The sequence below is a fragment of the Myxocyprinus asiaticus genome, chromosome 17 (assembly GCF_019703515.2).
Source record: "Myxocyprinus asiaticus isolate MX2 ecotype Aquarium Trade chromosome 17, UBuf_Myxa_2, whole genome shotgun sequence".
In the NCBI taxonomy this organism is placed as follows: Eukaryota; Metazoa; Chordata; class Actinopteri; order Cypriniformes; family Catostomidae; genus Myxocyprinus; species Myxocyprinus asiaticus.
The window spans coordinates 43,679,867-43,701,281 of NC_059360.1; the positions used below are offsets into that span (position 1 = coordinate 43,679,867).

The 21,415-nt window shown below is 34.8% G+C and overlaps 2 protein-coding genes across 3 annotated transcripts; both read left to right on the plus strand.

The window, feature by feature from the left end:
* The first annotated feature begins 298 nt into the window (after nucleotides 1-298).
* sptssa (serine palmitoyltransferase, small subunit A) lies at nucleotides 299-5,311 on the plus strand. Its single transcript, XM_051723461.1, has 2 exons — nucleotides 299-539; nucleotides 4,365-5,311. Exons 1-2 carry the CDS (start codon nucleotides 437-439, stop codon nucleotides 4,466-4,468), a joined length of 207 nt encoding a protein of 68 aa, XP_051579421.1. The 5' UTR covers nucleotides 299-436; the 3' UTR covers nucleotides 4,469-5,311.
* A 5,632-nt stretch (nucleotides 5,312-10,943) lies between these two features.
* Nucleotides 10,944-21,415, plus strand: LOC127455501 (prolyl hydroxylase EGLN3-like). Of its 2 annotated transcripts, none has more exons than XM_051723453.1 (5): nucleotides 10,944-11,713; nucleotides 19,641-19,760; nucleotides 19,851-19,987; nucleotides 20,073-20,146; nucleotides 20,329-21,415. In XM_051723453.1, exons 1-5 carry the CDS (start codon nucleotides 11,045-11,047, stop codon nucleotides 20,355-20,357), a joined length of 1,029 nt encoding a protein of 342 aa, XP_051579413.1. In that variant the 5' UTR covers nucleotides 10,944-11,044; the 3' UTR covers nucleotides 20,358-21,415. The 2 variants fall into 2 exon arrangements, with proteins under 2 accessions (XP_051579413.1, XP_051579414.1); XM_051723454.1 differs by lacking the exon at nucleotides 10,944-11,713 and adding an exon at nucleotides 13,689-14,258.

Here is a 21,415-nt window from a genome sequence, read left to right on the forward strand (position 1 = left end):
ACTTCGCTTTCGTGGATGTGTGAAAAGTGTCCGTTAATAGTTTTGGGAAGCTGCAGACATCCTGTGATGTGACATGCTATATGCAATCTAAAACAATTTAAAACAGCATTTTGCTAATTCTTTAATTATCATACATGACTTCATGCCCCCTATAAAATATTAGTTCTTACGAAATTAAATTTGTCACCATAGTAACTTTTGAAATAAACTAGTGAAAGAAACCCAAACCTTTAGCACCTGAAATATACACTATTATTTACACTTAATAAAAATTGTAACCTGAAGTCTTAATCTTGATAATAAAAAATAAAAAAAAGTCAAACTACCCACTTCTGTGGTGGGACTTTTATTTTGTTTCAGTCTCGATCCACCAATCAGCGCTATCGGATGATCAACCGGAAGGGAGCGGAGAGACCAACACGAGCGGAGTGTAAACATGGCGTTTGGAGATGCTTGGAAACAATTATCGTGGTTTTATTACCAATATCTGCTCGTAACAGCGCTTTATATGTTGGAACCGTGGGAGAGAACTGTCTTCAGTATCCTTTTGCGATAAAATATAGAGGTTTTGTTTTAGACGCAATATTTGAGATGTTTTCTCATTCTCAAGCAATGTATTAGGCTGATTTAATCCATGTAGTTTTATTACTATTCAAATGTTTACTTGTGATTTACGAAATTGGTAAGACAGAGACACACGTTTTATTTTCTACAAATGAAAAATAATGTATTAACTGTGTTTTGGTTGCCGACAAACGCCCGACGCTAAAAAAAAAAAAAAAAAAAAAAAAGTGGGTGTACAATTTTGATGTGTTTTAAAAACAATATATCTGCTTATTTAATAGCTGATAAGTGTCAATTTCTCGTTTAAATTCCATTTGTATTAATAAGTGCATGTGAATTCAGAGGGTTCTTATTTAGTGGTAGTGTTTGAGCTGAGTGAGTCATAGTACGCATTTCATGTGGGTGTAACATTTAAAGGAATATTCCATGTTTAATTCATGTTTGAACATGTTTTAAACATGGAATATTCCTTTAAATGTTACAAGCTGGTAGCTGTGTTTTGGAACATGGTGGGTGGTTTAAGCTGGTCATGAGCTGGTCCAAGATGGGCATTAGTTGGTCCATGCTGGGAGACCAGCTTGGACCAGCTAAAGCTGGTTTTTGGAAGATGTTAGCTGGTCATAAATTGGTCGAAGCTGGTCATGAGCAGGTCCAAGATGGTCATTAGCTGGTCCATGCTGGGAGACCAGCTTGGACTAGCTACCAGCTGGTCATACCAGCTCAAGCTGGTTTTTGGAAGATGGTTGCTGGTCATAAACTGGTCGAAGCAGGTCATGAGCAGGTCAAAGATAGTCATTAGCTGGTCCATGCTGGGAGACCAGATTGGACCAGCTACCATAAGCTGGTTTTTGGTAGATGGTAGCTGGTCAACCAGCTAATAACCAGCTTCGACCAGCTTAAACCACCAGCTACCATGTTCCAAAACACAGCTACCAGCTTAAGCTGGTTTTTCCACTAGGGAGTCAACAGCATTTGTGGCATAATCTTGATAACATCAAAAAACTTGCTGAAATCGAGGTTACAGTGAGGTACTTACAAAAGAAATGAATGGGGCCATTTTTTTTTTTTTTTTGTACGATTTAAAGGCAGACATTTTGAAGCTTATAATTTTATAAAAGCACTTACATTAATTCTTCTGTTAAAACTCATCTATTATTAAAGCTAAAGAGATTTTGAATCGTCGATGAAAGGGTTTACGGCATTGCGTCGACATGGCAATGAACGAAGTTGTAAAACTGGACATAATCAAAGTCTTTCTAGCAAGTCAGCCCACTGTCGGCCATCTTTGGAACACTCTCGGGAGGCTATTTCCAGTCATGCCAGTGCAGCTCCTATCTACTTGAATGGTGGTAAATCTAAAAAACGGTCGGTCAAGATTACGATCAAGGAACATATTTCAAATCAGCAGTGAAATCTGATAATATTGGAATCATAAATTGTGCTGCTTGACCTCATATTACACTAAAACACAATTTTTCCGGCTTGTATAGCGAATGTGCATGCGTGTTAGCGAGTTTATAGAGCGCAAAAGTCTGGTTCCGGAAGTAAAAATCCCATTCATTTATCCCATAGACGAATTGATTTTCAACGATAACTTATAAAACATTAAAGACAGACCTACTGTGAGCAACGAGGTTGTTCATCGATGGTGTATGCTTCCGTTGAAGCCATCCGTCCATGTTATCTGAACTTCATTGTTTAAAAATTGTGTTTGATAGCGGAATTCATGCAACTACATTACCCATGGTACATCAGAGAAAGATCCACCAATCAGAGAACCGTGGGCAACAAAAAATGGCAAAACATGCCTCGGAGTGACCGCCCACTCCCATGATGCACTGTGAATGATGTAATCGAGTCGGTCTCCCTTCACTCTTAAACTTTGCAATATATAAACTATTTATATATCGGGATATTTTGCAATAAACGTAAAAATATTGTTTCTATACTTATAATCAACAACCTAAAATCAATAGTTTTATATATTCCCATCATTTTTTATTCAATGACATCATTCGCAATGCTTCATGGGATTGCAGTCTGTGCCCTCATGAAACACGATAAGTACACAGCCTTGTACCTTTGTCCGATTTTCAAATACTTTTTTGCCTCAAAACAAAGTTTGTGATGTTGTGATTCATCTCGGAGCTGGTTGGTTGGTTCACGGCTCACAACTCTTTTAGGAAAGATTTTATTAAAAGTCTATGGATGAAATGAATGGGGAAAATACTTCCAGGACCCAGACGGCTGAAAAAGTGGGCGGTCACTGTTGCGCTCTATGGACAGGCGATGTCTGTATCTAAAAGGTGATTGGCTCTTTTACCTGTAAGGCAACATCCATTGACTTTTGGGCGCTAGAGCTTCTTGGTTGAGCATTCAAATTTATCCCATTAATTTAAATAGAAGTGGCCTGTCTCTGCTAAATAGTCTCTGATATAACTTTACACAGAAAAGGATATGTTAATAAGCTATTTTATCATACCAAAATCATGTTAACACTCGTATTGTTTTCATCTTGTGGCTGTACCTTTAAAACCCTTTTTAAATGTTTACGGATTGGCCCCATTCACTACCATTGTAAGTGTCTCAGTGCAACCCAGATTGGCCACCGCGAGGACTTAGAGCACATTGGGAATTCCAAATTGGGGAGAAATTGGGAGAGAAAGGGAAAAAAAAAAAAGGGTGTCCAAACTTTTGACTGTAGTGTGTGTTCAAGTTGGACCAGATAGTAGGGCTGCAACTAACGACTATTTTGATAATTGACTAATCTAACGATTATTGGAACGATTAATCATTATCTCTTAACCGACTATTCAGCTTGTGCCTCGACTTAAAAGGTTGTATTAAACATGCTTACTAACAATAAAGTGGACAGTCATCTTTTAAAAATACCTCAAAATGACATTCACTGAATTAAAGGAAAATAAAATACTTTTTATTAAGTTTAACTGAGTAAAGAAATTTACTGCAAAAAATCCTATTGTTATCAAGTGTTTTTGTCTTGTTTTCCTTTTAAAATGGTCTAAAAATCCTTAAAACAAGATACATTTACTTGAGAAGCAACAAATAAGATGCTTTAAGATAATGTATCTTAAATATAAGTGTGTTTTGTATATACACCGATCAGCCACAACATTAAATCACCTGCCTAATATTGTGTATGTCCCCCTCGTGCCGCTAAAACAGCGCCAGGAGATCAGCAGTTACAGAAATACTCAAACCAGCCCGTCCAGCACCAACAATCATCCATGTGATTATCTTATCAGCCAATTGTGTGGCAGCAGTGTATAAAATCATGCAGATATGGGTCAGGAGCTTCAGTTAATGTTCACATCAACCATCAGAATGGGGGGAAAAAAATGTGATCTCAGTGGTTTAGACCGTGGCATGATTGTTGGTGCCAGACGGGCTGGTTTGAATATTTCTGTAACTGCTGATCTCCTGGGATTTTCACGCACAACAGTCTCTAAAATTTACTCCGAATGGTTCCAAAAATAAAAAACATCCATTGAGCGGCAGTTCTGTGGATGGAAATGCCTTGTTGATGAGAGAGGTCAACAGAGAATGGCCAGATTGGTTTGAACTGACAAAGTCTACGGTAACTCAGATAACCGCTCTGTACAATTGTGGTGAGAAGAATAGCATCTCAGAATGCTATTCTGTGATGCGAGTTGGCGCTGTTTTGGCGACACGTGGGGAACCTACACAATATTAAGCAAGTGGTTTTAATATTGTGGCTGATCAGTGTATGATGCGACTCATGTTTTCCCTAAAGACAGTTTCCTTAATAAGAACGACAGATTCTCTGCTCATCACAGTGGCAGCGATGGCAGTCTACACAGGTTATGTGTTCATGCCCCAGCACATAATGGCTATATTACACTATTTTGAAGTGGTCCAGTGACGTCATCTACAGTAATCATCAGGATGCTTTCGACCTCCCTCTAGTGGCTGGGAAAATGAACTGCTCTAGAACTCACTGCAGACAAGGACAGATGTGTATGTTGTGGGTGAACAAAGTTGTTGAGTGTGACAAAACTGTCTTATTGTCTTGTATGTGTGGCTATATAAGTGATCCGTCTGCAACTGGAAATGCACACATGCTGCCCTGTCTTTAATGAAATCCTTTTATATAGAGCATGAATTTATTATTTTTTATTTTTGAATAATGCTTCAGTTTTCTTTCATGGTTTCTTCAGATGATGAATATATTTTGATATAAATGTGTATATTTAATTGTATACATATTTGTAAAGTTGTATAGAGATTTATTTTGGCTGACCTAAATCACTTGGTTTGCCATAATGGAATGATGAATTATTGATACGGTTTCTGTCACCACTGGAAACCTATTTTTATCAGCACTGTGAGTCATGCGGTAAATAATTATCTTTGTGATGCCTATGTTGATACTTCAGGTCAGGTCATAAACCAGAATCTGCTTTTGTGTTCGTAAACCAGAAAAATATTGTTAAAGAATTCCTTTCTTTAATCGACTTGGAAATTTAACCCACGTTTTGTTCCATTTGATATTGTTTTGTCCTTTTTTTTTTTCTCCAACTAATTCACCTCTGTAACGTGTCTGTAACACTTTGACTTTGTATTAAACTCAATGTCATGTCCAAGTTTTTCTCAATGTAAATATTTTAATGATACTATCACTATTGGAACAAATATGTTGCTTATACCAAAAGATGGCAGTTGAATTGTGAGTTATGTTCATTTAAAATAAAAAAGTTTAAATTGCTCCTGGTCTCCCCTAGTTTTATGTTAATTTAACTATTACTTATTTAAAACATATTTGTTATAAACTGGGACAACAAAGCAGTGGGTAGGTGTGGTTATAGACTCCATATAAATGCATGTTTGGTGACCACATGTCTAAACAAACTATACACCGATCAGCCACAACATTAAAAGCACCTGCCTAATATTCTGTAGGTCCCCCTCGTGCCGCCAAAACAGTGCCAACCTGCATCTCAAAATAATATTCTGAGAGATGTTATTCTTTTTTACCACAAATGCTATTCTGAGATGCGGGTTAGCACTGTTTTGGCGGCACGAGGGGGACCTACACAATTTTAGGCAGGTGGTTTTAATGTTGTGACTGATTGGTGTATATCATAGTTGACGAATGTTTATCACTTAGAGTAGATCAGTTAACAACATAAAACAGCCAAGCAATGCTAAGAGCCAATTGCTACTTTAAAACTAGTGTTTTGTTGAGTTGGATTACACATTACAGTGTTTATCTTAAACAGATTTTAGGATGTTTTTTTTTTTTTTTTTTCAGATCAATTTAAACCATTCATGATTTTGCTATAATTGCACTGTAAATACTAATGGTCTCAAAAAAGTTAATATTCAAGATTGATATTGAATAAAAAAGTTTATTCAAGCTTAATTTTTTTACAATTCTTACTAGTTTGAATTAAGTTACCGTTACTCTATAAATCCTAAAGTTGTCATTAATAAAAACATTTAAGTGGTCCTAATTAAACAGTACTTGAAATGTCACATTTTGGAATCATAACTCAAATATATACGTTCTTCAAACTTTTACTTCGAGTACTACTAATTCAAAATGATCAAGTACAAAATTGCAGTTGTGAGGAACACCCATAAACCTTTGCACTTGAATAAATTATGTATGTTTGGTCAAAACAAAGGGAACTTATATAGAATGTTTTTTTTTTTTTTTTTTTTAAGTTTTAATTCTAATGACTGTTGTTGTTGTTTTGTTGTAGCTGGTTGCTAGTTGAGATTTTTGTGAAGTCACCATTAGGGTGATTAGTGTTACCTCAGGTGAACTTGGAGCCTGTTAAATTTAAGCTGTTCTTCTTTACTCAATTTTGTTTTACAGAAGCGCAGATTTATGTGCACTTAGAAGTACTGATGACAATCCAATATAGATAACATAGATTAGATTGCAATCATAATTTCTCTTTATACTGTTTAAGATGTGCTATAACCCAATTTAAATAATTCAATAAAAGAACGATACTTTTATCACAGATAAGTTGTTTACTTGTAACTATTTAATGTTACCTCAAAAATTAAGTTTACTTGAGCCAAATAAGTATGTTTACTTAGAAAAAGGATGCAAACTGATTGCCTTAAAGTATAAGATCAACCAATTAGATTTTACAGTGTGCTGGAGATTCAGCTATAGGTCAAAGCATTACAGTCAGCCTATACAAAGCAGCCAATGATATCAAGTCCAGTTCTCAGATTCATATCATTGGCATGCACTCAAAATGAAAATAGCAGCTGGTTACACTTTAAACTACAGGATGAGGGTGTTCTCACGTACGCTCTCGTGGGTGCCTGGAGTTTGCACTTTAGATATAGATCAAATCGAATGTCTTGCCAGAGTTGCAATTCTAATTAGCTTCATTGGGCAAAGCTGCCGCCTTTGGATGCTTAGGAAAGTGTTGGTACACATACACACCCATCTCACCTTATATGGAACGCTGACCTCTTAGATTAACACACATAAAGAAACACATTGTCTGATTCCACCACAATCCGGTGCAAGCTTGTCTGCATGCATTGTATTTAAAATCAAAATATTTTAATATTAAAAGTCTAAACACATTATAAGTTGCCATTTATGCAATGTACCCCTACTTACCCATGGAAAACATGAGGGTGGAGGTAATTTTGTAATACATGTTTTCCAATATATGTATTCATTTACAGAATTGACATCATATTTTATAGTGTATTGTGTATCTTGTTATACCCTCTGATGATGTCAGATGTCGTTTGGTTCAGCTCAGCACAAACGTCACGTCTGTGATATTGCCTTAATTATTTCTGTGCTATTTTTAGCAAATCAGTGTGCAATTCATGGTGTGCTTAAAGCCAATTCAGAAGCACAGTAGAACAGATTTATCCCCCTATGCATTATGCTGCAGAAAAATACAAATTATGATTAACATCTCTTCATTTCATCATACATCACAACATCATACATTTCTAAAACAGTATTATTGATGTAGAATTTAAAAAAAGATTTATGTTCATATGCGCTTCTGTAACAAGTCATTGTAAGGGAGAAACAAGTGTATGACGTGCATGCGACAATGAATGACAATGGAGGAGATACAGTGCATTCAGAAAGTATTCAGACCCCTTCATTTTTTTCACATTTTGTTATGTTGCAACCTTAAATGCTTTAAATTATTTATTTTTTTGCACATCAATCTACATTCCATACCCCTAATGACAAAGCAAAAACCAGATTTTTGATAACTTTACAAATGTATTGTAAAGTTGTAAAAACTGAAATATCACACTGACAAGTATTTAGACCCTTAACTCAGTACTTAGTTGAAGCACCTTTGGCAGCAATTACAGCCTCAAGTCTTTTTGGGTATGATGCGACAAGCTTTGCACAACTGGATTTGGGGATTTTCTGCCATTATTCTCTGCAGATCCTCTCAAGCTCTGTCAGGTCAGATGGGGACTGTCGGTGGATAGTCATTTTCAGCTCTCTCCAGAGATGTTCGATTGGGTTCAAGTCCGGGCTCTGGCTGGGCCACTCAAAGACATTCACAGAGTTGTCCCTAAACCACTCTTGCGTTGTCTTGGCTGTGTGCCTAGCGTCATTGTCCTGTTGGAAGGTGAACCTTCAGGCCAGTCTGAGGTCCTGAGCGCTCTAGACCAGGTTTTCATTAAGGATATCTCTGTATTTTGCTGCGTTCAGCGTTCCTTCAACCCTGACCAGTCCCCGAGTCCCTGTGTAATGGTAGCCAGTTGGTAGGTAGCTGTGCAGTGTGTAAACCTCACTCCCTTGGTCTCAAGATGTGCACTAGCGACTGACACTAGAGGCTGTAGCATATAGCCTCCTTGTTAGCACGTCTGCCTCCCACACCAGAAACACCAGTTCAAATCCCACTTAGAGTGGGTCAAACAGGACAGTGGTGTCATGACCTGGATGGGAGTGAGGTTTAGGGGGGTGAGTGTAACGGTAGCCAGCTTTTAGGTAGCTGTGCAGTGTGTAAACCTCACTCCACTGGCCTCAAGAGGCACACTAGTGACTGAAACTAGGGGCTGTAACCTTTAGCCTCCTTGTTAGCGCCCGCCTCCAATGCCTCCTATGCCGGTCCGAATCCCGCTCGGAGTGGGTCGAGCAGGACCGGTGACACCTGCAGCTGAAAAACACCCCCACAGCATGATGCTACCACCACCATGCTTCACCGTTGGGATGGTATTGCACAGGTGATGAGTGGTGCCTGGTTTCCTCCAGGCATGACGTTTGGACTTGAAGCCAAACAGTTCAATCTTCACTTCATCAGACCAGAGAATCTTGTTTCTCACAGTCTGAGAGACCTTTAGGTGTTTTTTTTTTTTTTCATGTCTTGCACTGAGGAGAGGTTTCCGTCTGGCCACTCTGCCATAAAGACCAGATCGGTGGAGTGTTGCAGTGATGGTTGCCCTTCTGCAAGTTTCTCCCATCTCCCCACATGATCTCTGGAGCTCAACCAGAGTGTCCATCGGGTTCTTGGTCACCTCTCTTACCAAGGCCCTTCTCCCCCGGGCGGCCAGCTCTAGGAAGAGTCCTGGTTGTTCCAAACTTCTTCCATTTAAGAATGATGGAGGCCACTGTGCTCTGGGGAACCTTCAATGCAGCCAAAAGTTTTTGTAGCCTGCCCCAGATCTGTGCATTGACACAATCCTGTCTCTGAGCTCTGCAGGCAGTTCCTTTGACCTCATGGCTTGGTTTTTGCTCTGAAATGCATTTTCAGCTGTGAGGCCTTATATAGACAGGTGTGTGTGTGTGCCTTTCCAAATCATGTCCAATCAGTTGAATATGCCACTGTTGGACTCCAATCAAAGTGTAGAAACATCTCAAAGATGATCCAGAGAAATGTGATGTACCTGAGCTAAATTTCAAGTGTCATAGCAAAGGGTCTGAATACTTATGTCAATGTGATATTTCAGTTTTTTATTTGTAATAAATTTGCTAAATTATCAAAAATCTGGTTTTTGCTTTGCTTTGTCATTATGGGGTATGGAGTGTAGAGTGTAGCATAAGGCTGCAACATAAAATGTGAAAAAAATGAAGAGGTCTGAATACTTTCTGAATGCACAGTATATATATTATTTTGAATTTGTTGGGCAAAAAAAAAAAAAAAAAAAAAGCCCTATCTTTTCTGTGAAAAGTGTTTTAGACAGTAACTTAAAAAGAAAGTTATTAGCAATGTAATTACTTGCCGAAGAAGTAAATGATAAAGGAATTGGATTACAGATTTAGAGAACTAATTAGCAATTTGTAGTGAATTACTTTTTGACTTACTTACCCAGCACTGGTAGGGAATAATATAAATAACCAACTTTGGTCTACTACTTTCACACAAACACAAAGCACCATTAGGATAACACTAAAATAATGCAATAAAAATTAACTGAACAATATAAAATTTAACACAGAACTAAAATAAAAAAAACATTACTTTTTCCATAAAATAATATAATAAAAATCTGATGGGTTCCGCAGATTATTGTTTTTCACAGTAATTTTAACAATAGTTTATTAACCAACCAAGTATCTTACATGACCCTTAACTTTTTTTTTACTGTCTCATTTTTTACCTTTTTGCCATTATTTTTTAAATTTTTTTTTACATTTAATACTATAAATTCTGAATATAAGTTATATTTTTCAATTGCAACTGTTTATTCAAACTGTTACAGTATATCCTCATAATAGAATTATTTCTAGAATTAATTAGAAAAATGCTAAAATAAATTTACTAGTAGCCTCAGACTTATTTTATGTTAGACAAATCATCTTTAAAAGTTCTGTAATACTGTGTTATTATTATCAACATCATTTTAAGATGCTTCATGTATATTTTAAGATCAGTTCACGTGTCTTTAAAAGTTCTGTAATATTTTATTATTATTATTATTATTATCAACATAATTTTAAGACGGCTTAGCATATATTTAAGATCAGATCACATATCTATTAATAACATGTTGACACTGATCTGATGCATGACATAATGCATGACAAAATCATAATGCATAATGAAAAATAATAATTTATGACTAACTGTCAACCACATGCATGCTCTTCAGAAGAATCAGTATCAGAATCAGCTTTATTGCCAAGTATGCTTACACATACAAGGGAATTTGTTTTGGTGACAGGAGCTTCCAGTGCACAACAATACAATACAGCAACAAGATAGAGATAATAATAAAAAATAATATATATATATATACACCCATACACACATACATAGTGCAAATTTAAATACAAATACTTTAGGGCTTGTGTAAGCTTTAATGATCTTCCTTAAAAAACAGTCTCACTTTCTTTTCATTTCAGACAGTTTCATTTTCTGTTAATGAATGATCTTCTGTAAAGCTGCTTTGAAACGATGTGTGTTGTGAAAGGCGCTATACAAATAAAAATGACTTGACTTGACTTGACTCACTTAACTTATTTTCCGTCCAGACATGTATGCGCTCTAAATTAGGGTTTGACACTTGTGATGGTGTTCAGATAGCTCAGTCTACTTTCATTATACTCTCATGTAACGACAAGTGCGCGCATTGCGCTCCTGCTTTACTCGATTCTATGGCAGAATATCGAGGAAACCAGACCACAGAACAGATCCCAGGAGACCAAACAACTTTAACCACAAATTATTATCAAGGAAGAGCTCCACATCAATGTAGACAGAGGCAGCAGAACAGGTGTCAAGATGAAAACCATGGGAACTTGGAGAACCAGGGTCTTCTGCCCAGCGAGCTCACGAGACCCCGCAGTAACCGGGCAAAATCTAAAGATCACAAGCGACTAAGTACATACAAACTAGTCTTACAGTACATCGTCCCGTGCATAAACTCATACGGTTTGTGTATCGTAGATAATTTTCTGGGAGACCGGATTAGCGAGCGCGTGCTGCAGGAGGTGAGACGCATTCATCAGAGTGGCAATATGCAAGATGGACAGTTAGTGAGCCAAAAACTTGGCAAAAGCCAAGCCATCAGAGGGGATAAGATCGCATGGGTCGATGGCACTGAAAGCTGCTGTCAAAACATCGGCTTTCTCTTGACAAGAATGGACAAAGTCATCACGCACGCGGACGGAAAAATGGAGAAGTACAAAATCAGAGGGAGGCATAAGGTTAGTATGAGTTACTCGTATTCTTTACATAAGAAAAAAAAAAAAAAAAAGACCATATTTACAGTATTTGCTTCATTTAGTTCTTGTATTATGGCGTACGCAAAGTTTAAGCATCCAAAAAATTACAAGCCTAAACTATGTGTTCTTTGGGAATACATTATGCATTATTATATACTTTGCATGCATTTAAAAACGAATTACAAAAGACGAATAATGCAACTCAAGCGATTCATCATGTGGCATCAAGTACTGTAGCCTATCTAAAATGTAGAAGTTGATCAGAAGCATATAGGCAACAAATGGTGAAGAAAGAGTTATTTTTGTTTAGTCCATGTTTTGCAATAGATTATATAAAGTGTATGATTTAAGAAGTGCTGCATGCACTTCTTGAAAAACGTCCGCGTTACACTTGAGGACTTGGCTTGTGTTTGGATGCGCGCGTACATGCGATTGGTAATCTCCTCAATGGCGGTCGGGTATGGCCATAAGATGAGCTCATAAACTAAGATTTCTTACACTGTGTAATGTCACGTACTCTAATTAGAAGACGCAGTCATTGAAATGCATGCAACAAGCCTCATTTACATAATTACAAAATGTGTCCTTCATCATGTTTATAATGTAAAGCATGCATGGGAGGGGATGGGATCGGTTTCGTGCCTCTTGCTGTGGGCTGACCCTTTTTGCTGGGTAGTTATTGGCTCTGGTTTTAATGTAAATCAACACAGTTGAGTTGAACTCAGACAAACAGAGGAAGCGGGTAGAATGGCATTTAGCATGAAACAAGAAGGATAAAATGGGCGGGGCTCAGCGGCACGGACGTTGTATTAAATTGGTCACGTACAGTGTACGATGTGCGAGGACCAAATGTGAATTTTTTTTGCATTTTAAATTTCAAACAATTAAGTCCTGTGTTTATGTATTTTTAATTTACTAAATGATTAATAAATGTTTTTATTAAATTCATTTAGCCTACTTTATATTTGTGTATTTTATTTTTATAAATTTACTATTTCTTTCAAACATGCTTTATTAATTAATAAATCTTTCAATAGAAGCATCAATATGTCAATATATCTTTCAATAAATAAATAAATGATATGTGTTAAATAAAAATAATAAGTGTCAAGAAATAAATAAAATGTGTCAATAAATACATCAAAGTCCAAAGGAAATGTTTATTTATTTTTTATATATTATTTTATTTCATGATTTATTTATTAAAGATATACTAACATATATATATATACACACACACACACACACACACACACACACACACACACACACACACATATATATATATATATATATATATATATATATATATATAAATGCTTTTAATGAAAGATTTATTTATTCATACGGCACAATTAATCCTCCATAGGCCATTTAATAATAATAATAATAATAATAATAATAATAATAATAAAATGTATTTATTTATTTGTGTGTATTTTTTTCTTCAATATGGCAATGATAGGTCTAAATTCAATAAAGGGTTCTTGTTTTAATGCCTCACCCTGTATTATCATTTCAATGGGTACTTTCATTATTCAAATGTAAATTTTTGTCCTCACCACACCTAAAGTATCACGTACACAGTATTGTCACGTAGTGGGTTACCTGTTGCTTTTCTCAACACTGGTTGTTTGTGACTGGATACGGAGGTTTGTCAAATCATTTTTTAAGAGATTGCTGCGGCGGTTTTCCATTTGCATGTCAGATGTGAATTCCTCTAAAAATTGATTTAAACGATTGTTAAAGATCAAGTAAGACAAAAAACGTAATACGTTTTTCAAAAAATTTGAATGCGACTGAATTGAGGAATCGGCTTTTTGAGCCACCAAACGGCCCCTAGAGCAAGACAAGTTACAGCTGCATAAGGACATGTTATCTACCCACGTGTGCCTCCCAATGGTTGAACTAAAGTGAACTGAATGTGGGTTACCCGCCCACTGAAGCGCGACACACATTCTGCACGTTCCACATGCGCTTAAGCTGCGCTGCGCTCCGCTCGTGGACCACCACTCAGAGCGCCAATAAAAGCCATCAGAATACCACTGACAGCTTCTGTTCAGTGGAGGTGGCATTATTTAACCGTGTCTTTAAAGACGAGCTTGTGACATTGGATATCACTCTGAAAAACAACATTTTCATGATTTGAATGCATCAAGCTCAAGCTAATATGCCATTTCTTCAGCAAGCATTGGACACGCAGATGGAGAGACTAGCTTTGGAGCAGGTCGTGCCCGCTCTGTTGGACCGAGGCTTCTTTTTCGTGGACCATTTTTTGGGGGAGATCGTGGGACACATGGTTTTGGGTCAGGTCAGACGAATGCATTATTGCGGGCTACTGAACGACGGCCAGCTGGCGGGGAGAAGCAGTGGAGTTTGCAGGAGAAACATCAGAGGGGACAAAATAGCCTGGGTTAATGGGACCGAAAAGGGAACAGAGGCTGTGAATTTCTTATTACAGCTCATAGACAAACTCATTTCTCTATGCGTCGAGCGACTGGGCAAAAGTATTCGAGCAAGATCAAAGGTAAGCATCAATGTTCTTTCAAGAGCTTTAAAACGAAGTATGTTCCATTGAAGTTTCATATATAAATTCTATGATGTAACAATATATTCTAATGGTTAGAATTGGATTGTATAAAAGAGCGCTGATTTGACGTTCATTCCTACATTAACATTTCTAATTTGAATGTACATTAATAGACATTATTTCATTATATAATCCCTCGGAGTACATACATAGTTACGCATCAGTGTACTTTCAAGAGTTTAAAAATGAGAATGTATCAGCTGAAAAGTTTTATATAAATGTTAATTATACAATGAATTAATTGCTTACTTTTTCCTTATTGTCACATGCATATATATTGTATATTAAAATAGTTAAAGTCGATTGCAAATGTGAACGTTTATATATATATATATATATATATATTTGACATTTCTAACTGATTGAATGTACATTAATAAACATGATTACATTTATATAATCCTTAACACATCACAAATGTACATTCCCATAGATAGTTAAGCATCAGTGCACTTTCAAGAGCTTTAAAACTAAGCATTGTCAGTTTCATAAGTATATGAATAATATAATTAATTGGTAACACTATTTGTTACATTTCCTGAAAATGAAAAATGTAGGTCATAATCGTTAGTTAGTTCACTAGGTCATTTGTTAATATACACTCAAATAGTTAGAAATGTAATGAAACTTTGATTCATATACAGTACATACACATTTGACATTACTAATGTACTATTTTAATGTATTTAAACATTTAATATATAATGCATAACATCATAAGTGTATATTCATATAGTTAGAAATGGAAAAATAAAATGTAATTAATATATTTTCATATTAAGGCTATTTTTGTAAACATGTACATACATGTACAGAACATGAACTACTGGATCTGACATATATTATATAATATTTGACAACTTTTTATTTAAAGTTATTATAAAGTGTTACGTAATGTTTTTTTATGTAGTTATTTTTTAGATATTAATGTACTCAATATAATTAAATAGGATATACGTATAAATTGTGAATATTACTATCTAGTTGATTATTATTATGTGTTTTTAAAATCAACATACAGTGTATGCTTGTTTATCTGGGTGAATGCAGGTTCTCACCCCATTAAGCATTAGTTTTTTCCTTGTTTGGCCCTTGTTTACATCTGTTACAGTGCATTGTTTTGGCACACACTGCCTTTACTGTGTCTGGTGATGAATAGCAAAGATAGGCTTTCAGTTTCTGCTTTTGTGAACAGTACGTGACTCCCCTCACTGCACTAGTGTACACTGGGTTAACCGGAGGCCCAGTGAAGCAACAGGATGTTAGTGAGGCACTTTCACCCTGGTCAGCGGCAGAAATGGGAATTTTATTCTCTAAAATGTACTTGGTGTTGAAAGGAATAGGCTCTGTTTTCTATTAAGCAAAAAAAGTATTTTTTTTTAGCTACTATTCAAACCCAAAACCTGTTTCCTACTTTTATTACTATTACTACTATTACACCCCCAAACATAGTTTCTTACAGACGTACATTTCTTCATTATACAGTTGTTAACAATTTATAATAAGGCTGTATATGCTAACATTAGTATAGGTGCATTAGGTATCATTATGAACTATTATTTGCCTGCATTTATTAATTTTGGTTAATGCAGAGACTATTTAGCAGAGATGGTCCACTTCTATTTAAATGAATGAGAGAAATTGGAACACCCAACCAAGAAGCTCTAGCACCCAACGGTCAACAGATGTAGAAAGGAAGTTCTGCCTTACAGGTGAAAGAGCCAATCAACTTTTAGATACAGACAGTCGCCTGTCAACCAACTCGCTAACATGCTTGTGCATTAGCTAAACAAGCCGGGAAAATTGTGTGTTTTAGCGTAATATGAGGTAAAGAAGCATAATTTATGATTCCAATATTATCAGATTTTATTGCTGATTTGAAATATGTTCTTTGATCGTAATCTTGACCAACCATATTTTATTTTTTGGTGTCCCCCCCATTCAAGTAGATAGGAGCTGCACTGACATGACTGGAAATAGCCTGTGAAATAGACAGTGGACTGACTTGCTAGAAAGACTTTGGATAATATTAATTTATAAATATACTACTGTTCATAATGCATCAACATATGCTAATGTACACAACTTCAAATATTCAAAATGTATTAGTTTACATAGAAAGTAACATTAACCAAGATTTATAAATGCTGCACAATTAATGTTTATTGTTAGTTCATGACACCTAATGCATCAACATGTTAACATATAGAACCTTTTCGTAAAGTGTTACAATACAATTTTTATAAACAGTGACAAAAGTGATGATGGTCCTGACATTTATCGTATAGAAAGTAGTAAACAGTCAATTAAGCATAAACTGCATTAAACAGGATTACGCAAAGACGAAAAACCTATTTGTTTTAGTGCAATTAATTTCCTTAAATATTCTCTTTTATTAAAGAGTAAAAAAAGAAAGAATATTAACATTCCTTATTTTAGTGTTTTGAAATGTTTTCATATTGACTGTAAACATGTGGGCGTAAATGGCTAAGTGTGCTGAATCAGAGCTCTGGATAGTGTAAAGTGATTCAGAGCTGGAGTTAAACTGTGGTGCTGTAGACTCACGCTCAACACGTACCACTGTCATTAAACCCTTGCTGTGCTGGCTGCTGGCCAAGCCTGCTCTCTTTACACAAGTACGCACACACGCATGCACGCACACACTTCCTCCTGCTCTCTGTGCAGCTACATGTTTACATTGCGCTATGACGGCAAACTTGCATGTGCACTCATATTGTGGGAATGTGATCATGATAAAGACTTGTCTACAGAAATGTAAACATGGGCACCAGTGACTGTTTCCCCCATTGTGTGTGTGTACGTGAGAGTTGAGGAGGGGTTGACAGGTGTCTTCTGGGAGGATATAGAGAATGAAGTGCTTTGTTTATTTATGATAGTATGTGATAGATTCTGCATTATTAATCATTCCAGAATGGAGCTGATTTATCATGTGAACTTTTTTTAAATTTAGTTTTTGATATTTTATTATCAGCAAAGGCATGTGTGGTACCAAGAACCGAGAACTGTGAAGTTTAACAATTCCTTAACATACCATAGAGTTTAATTTCAAATAGAGAAGAAACCTACTGATGGTTGAATCTAGTTGTTTGCATTGTTGAAAAAAAAATGTTGCAAAGTTGAAATGGTTTTATATAGGGATTTATAGGGATTAATCCTATTTTTGGACTCCATTTGGGTATCATTTCAGGAATACTACCTTCGTGGGTAATATTACTCTTCTAATGAAAAAAAGTGCCTAATTGTCTGTATCAGTTACTAAATGCTTCAATACTCGAAATGCTTGAAAAAACTAGCCTAATTGTTAGGCATAGCTTAATGTTTTATTTTTATGTCTTTCATAATAACCTCTGCAAATCACAGATACTTAGTTTTAAAAGGTGTTTTTGAGTTGTTTTTATCCAAGTTTAAAAGCTAACTGGATAAAGCAACTGAAACTGAAAAGTTTTAGAAAGTGTTTTAGGATCTACTGAGTTGAACTTTACTTCTAGACAAAATCTGAATTTATGGGAAACATTTGAGCAAAATAAATTTAAATACAGATTTTGTGTTGAAGTTTTTGGCACTAAAATGGTCTATTGGGAGACCCCTATCACTTGGGATAGTGAATAGATTAAAGAATTACTGATTTTACAAAAGTAAAGCTGGCAAAGATACAGCTGTGAACAGACTATTTCCATCCCAATAAAACAACATTTTTAATAAAACAATTACAAAGCCCATAGTTTTTCCATTATTGAATATACCATCTAAAACTTAATAGCCAAATATTGTTCTGGTTATACATTGAAAAAAAAATAAATAAAATAAAAGTAAAAAACAATTCTGTGGTCAAGTAAATATACCACAAAAGATAATGTACTTTCTACATAGAATAAATTAGTTTAAGGAATGAACTTGAAAATATTAAGTAAATTCTACCTTCAAACAAGTAAAAATGAAAAGTAAATATTATTAATGATTGTTTGTTATTTTTACAATGTGTCATTATGTATTAATCCTAAAATAGAAAACCTTGTCATATTTCTTTGTTAATTTGAGTAAATTTCACTGGTAAATAAATTAAGTAAATTTTACTTAACTTTTTGAAGCTGGTGTTCCCAGCTTGCACTGGGCTTGAATAATTAATGAGCTTGCATGGTTTCACTGTTTGCAAGTTTATTTACACCGTTTTTATCAATTTTGTTGTTACGTTTGGTAACTTTTTTTTTGTGCAGTCTTAAGTTCATTTTCTACTCAAAATTACCCTTTTACGATAAAAAAAAAAAAAAAAATGATCTGTTGATTGTCATGGTGTTTTGTGTCTGTGTGCACAACTATATATCTTGTTTCTATTGCCAGTAATGCAGGGTGATGTTGTTTCATAGACCACTTAGCATGCATTTAGTTTCCTTGTTGTTGCTTTCAGTATGTCATTTAGTACATGATTACACATATGTTTGTTAGGAAAATTCCAAAAATGACATGTTCTAATATTTTTTATTTTTTATTTACTGTTTAAGCACCATGTATATCATATTTGTAAGAAAATGTTACTGAATTAACAAAAATGTTTAAGTTAAATTCACTTTAATTTCAATTTAATCAATATAATGTCATATAGTTAAGTAGATTTTACTTAACTTTATACCTTAAAGATTTACTTAGAAAAACTGTGTGCAAAAACACATTTTTTTCAGTGTAGTTTTCGTAGAGTGCACTTTTTGTAACTTTTTGTAAACTTTGTTCTTGTTTTTAGTTGTTCATGAGGAGAAATGCCATTTTTTTACATTACACAACAGAAATGTAATATGATTGGTAGCAAGGCTTAGTATGAATTATGAACTAATATTTAGTATGCGGTATGAACTAATTAAATAAAGTTGAATTTTTTACCTTTAGTTAACAACATTAGTTACTTTAATGTAACATTAGTTACATTACTAACAATGAACAATACTTTTACAACATTTATTAATCTTGTTTAATGTTAATTTCAACATATTTTAATATATTTTTAAAATCAAAAGTCGGATATGTTTACATTTATTAATGCACTCTGAACTAACAATGAACAATGATATTTATATTAACTAACATTAACAAAGATTAATTACTGCTGTACAAAATATTGTTAGTTCATGATCCCTAATGCATTTACAAATGTTAACCAATATAACCTTATTGTAAAATGTTACCAAATGTTTTAATACCAAAGAGGTCATTAATAATTTTTTATCCAGATATTGGTTTGGCATAAGTTTGTAATAGATGTAATGTAATAGATCTATCAAGCTAAGTTTAATGTGTCTTCTCTTTCAGGCGATGGTGGCTTGTTATCCAGGAAATGGAGCTGGATACGTGAAACATGTAGATAACCCTAATGCAGACGGTCGCTGTGTCACTTGTATTTACTATCTGAACAAAAACTGGAATGCCAAGGTAGACCTTCAGTCTGTTATGTTTTTTTAATGTAATTTATGAAGTATTCATTGCATTAATAATTGATCGAATGTCACTATATGTTCGTAGGAGCATGGGGGAATACTAAGGATCTTTCCAGAAGGGAAATCTTACGTGGCCGATGTCGAACCCTTATTTGATCGACTTCTGCTTTTCTGGTCCGATCGAAGAAACCCTCATGAAGTGCAACCATCATACGCTACGAGGTATGTGCATGTATTTGCTTTTATATTATACAAATATTTCAAGATGCTATCAGAATCAGGCTAAATCGTTTGTTTTGTGTCACAGGTATGCAATCACTGTGTGGTACTTTGACTCAGAGGAAAGAGCCGAAGCAAAAAGGAAATTCAGAGACCTGACAGGTTGGTTCAGATCAAATGTTCAAAATATTCATTAGTATCAGTGGTGCACTCAGCAAAATTTTAGTGTGCATCATGTTTTTCATAAGTGTTGTTTATTTCTTTAGGGGTTAACCCTTATTTAAACATTTCTGAGAACACATTTGACTCTAATTAAGTCTAATTTTTTATAATTCATATTTTAGCCACATCTCATGAAGGCTCCTCATCCTAACACACAGTTTCACCGGACTTTCTCCTCTAAGAGGATTTTTTTTCTTTTTGTTTCTTTTCCGTTTTGTAATGCTTTTTGCACTAGAGGTACCTATCCCCCCATTTATATTATGTATGTGATTTACATTGCTTGAATCCAGTCCTTAAAATGAGTAATTTTTAGTAACACGCTGCTAATATCAAGACAATTTTGTGAACAATGTGAGATTCTTTGTACTAATAAATGGACTATTATTGTATTTGTGTTTATTGTTATCAAATTGTTAAGACACATTTTCAGAAATATATGGCTTTCAAAAGATGTGTATAAAAGAACTATAAAACTAGATGACCTTTATATAAATATAATGCTACAAGTAAGCATTATAATATTTCTTTTTCTGTGCTTGTACTTTTTTTTGTTATATTTGGTTTGTGGGTTTGGTCATTGGCACATATTAAGGATATTATTTGTACTATTTACTCAGTGAGAAGAGAATTTGTACAGAAAGGAAACATAAGAATTTGTAATTGATTTCATTGTCAGTTGACTTGAACTTGTAAATGTGATTATATATATATATATATATATATATATATATATATATATATATATATATATATTTACAAATAGATGCTTTATTATTTTTTAATGACGTTGATGTTGAATGAGACCCTCTTAACTAGAGATGCTTATAGAAGTTATTCTGTACTGTGTTCACAATAGAGTTTTTTTTTTGTGTTGTTTTTGTAAAGTATAACATTAAAACACCATACATTTTAAGAAGCACTAAGGGTAATGATATTGCTTTAAATGTTTTGGTCCTAGTGTGTATTGTGTAGAATTTACCAGCTTGCATGCGGGTCAGCAATGCTGCTAAACCACACTCTTGGATTGTATTTGACAGTTGTTTATACCACTTAAAGCATTATACAATTTGAGCAAAGTAGAGAAACATCTCTGCGATTTCTTTATGTAACACCAGTCCTGGAAAATGATCTTGTAATGTGTGAAGTATGGCTGATGTACTGTACACCAACTGAGTTTTGACATGGTCAAATTAAACCATTTGAAAGTGC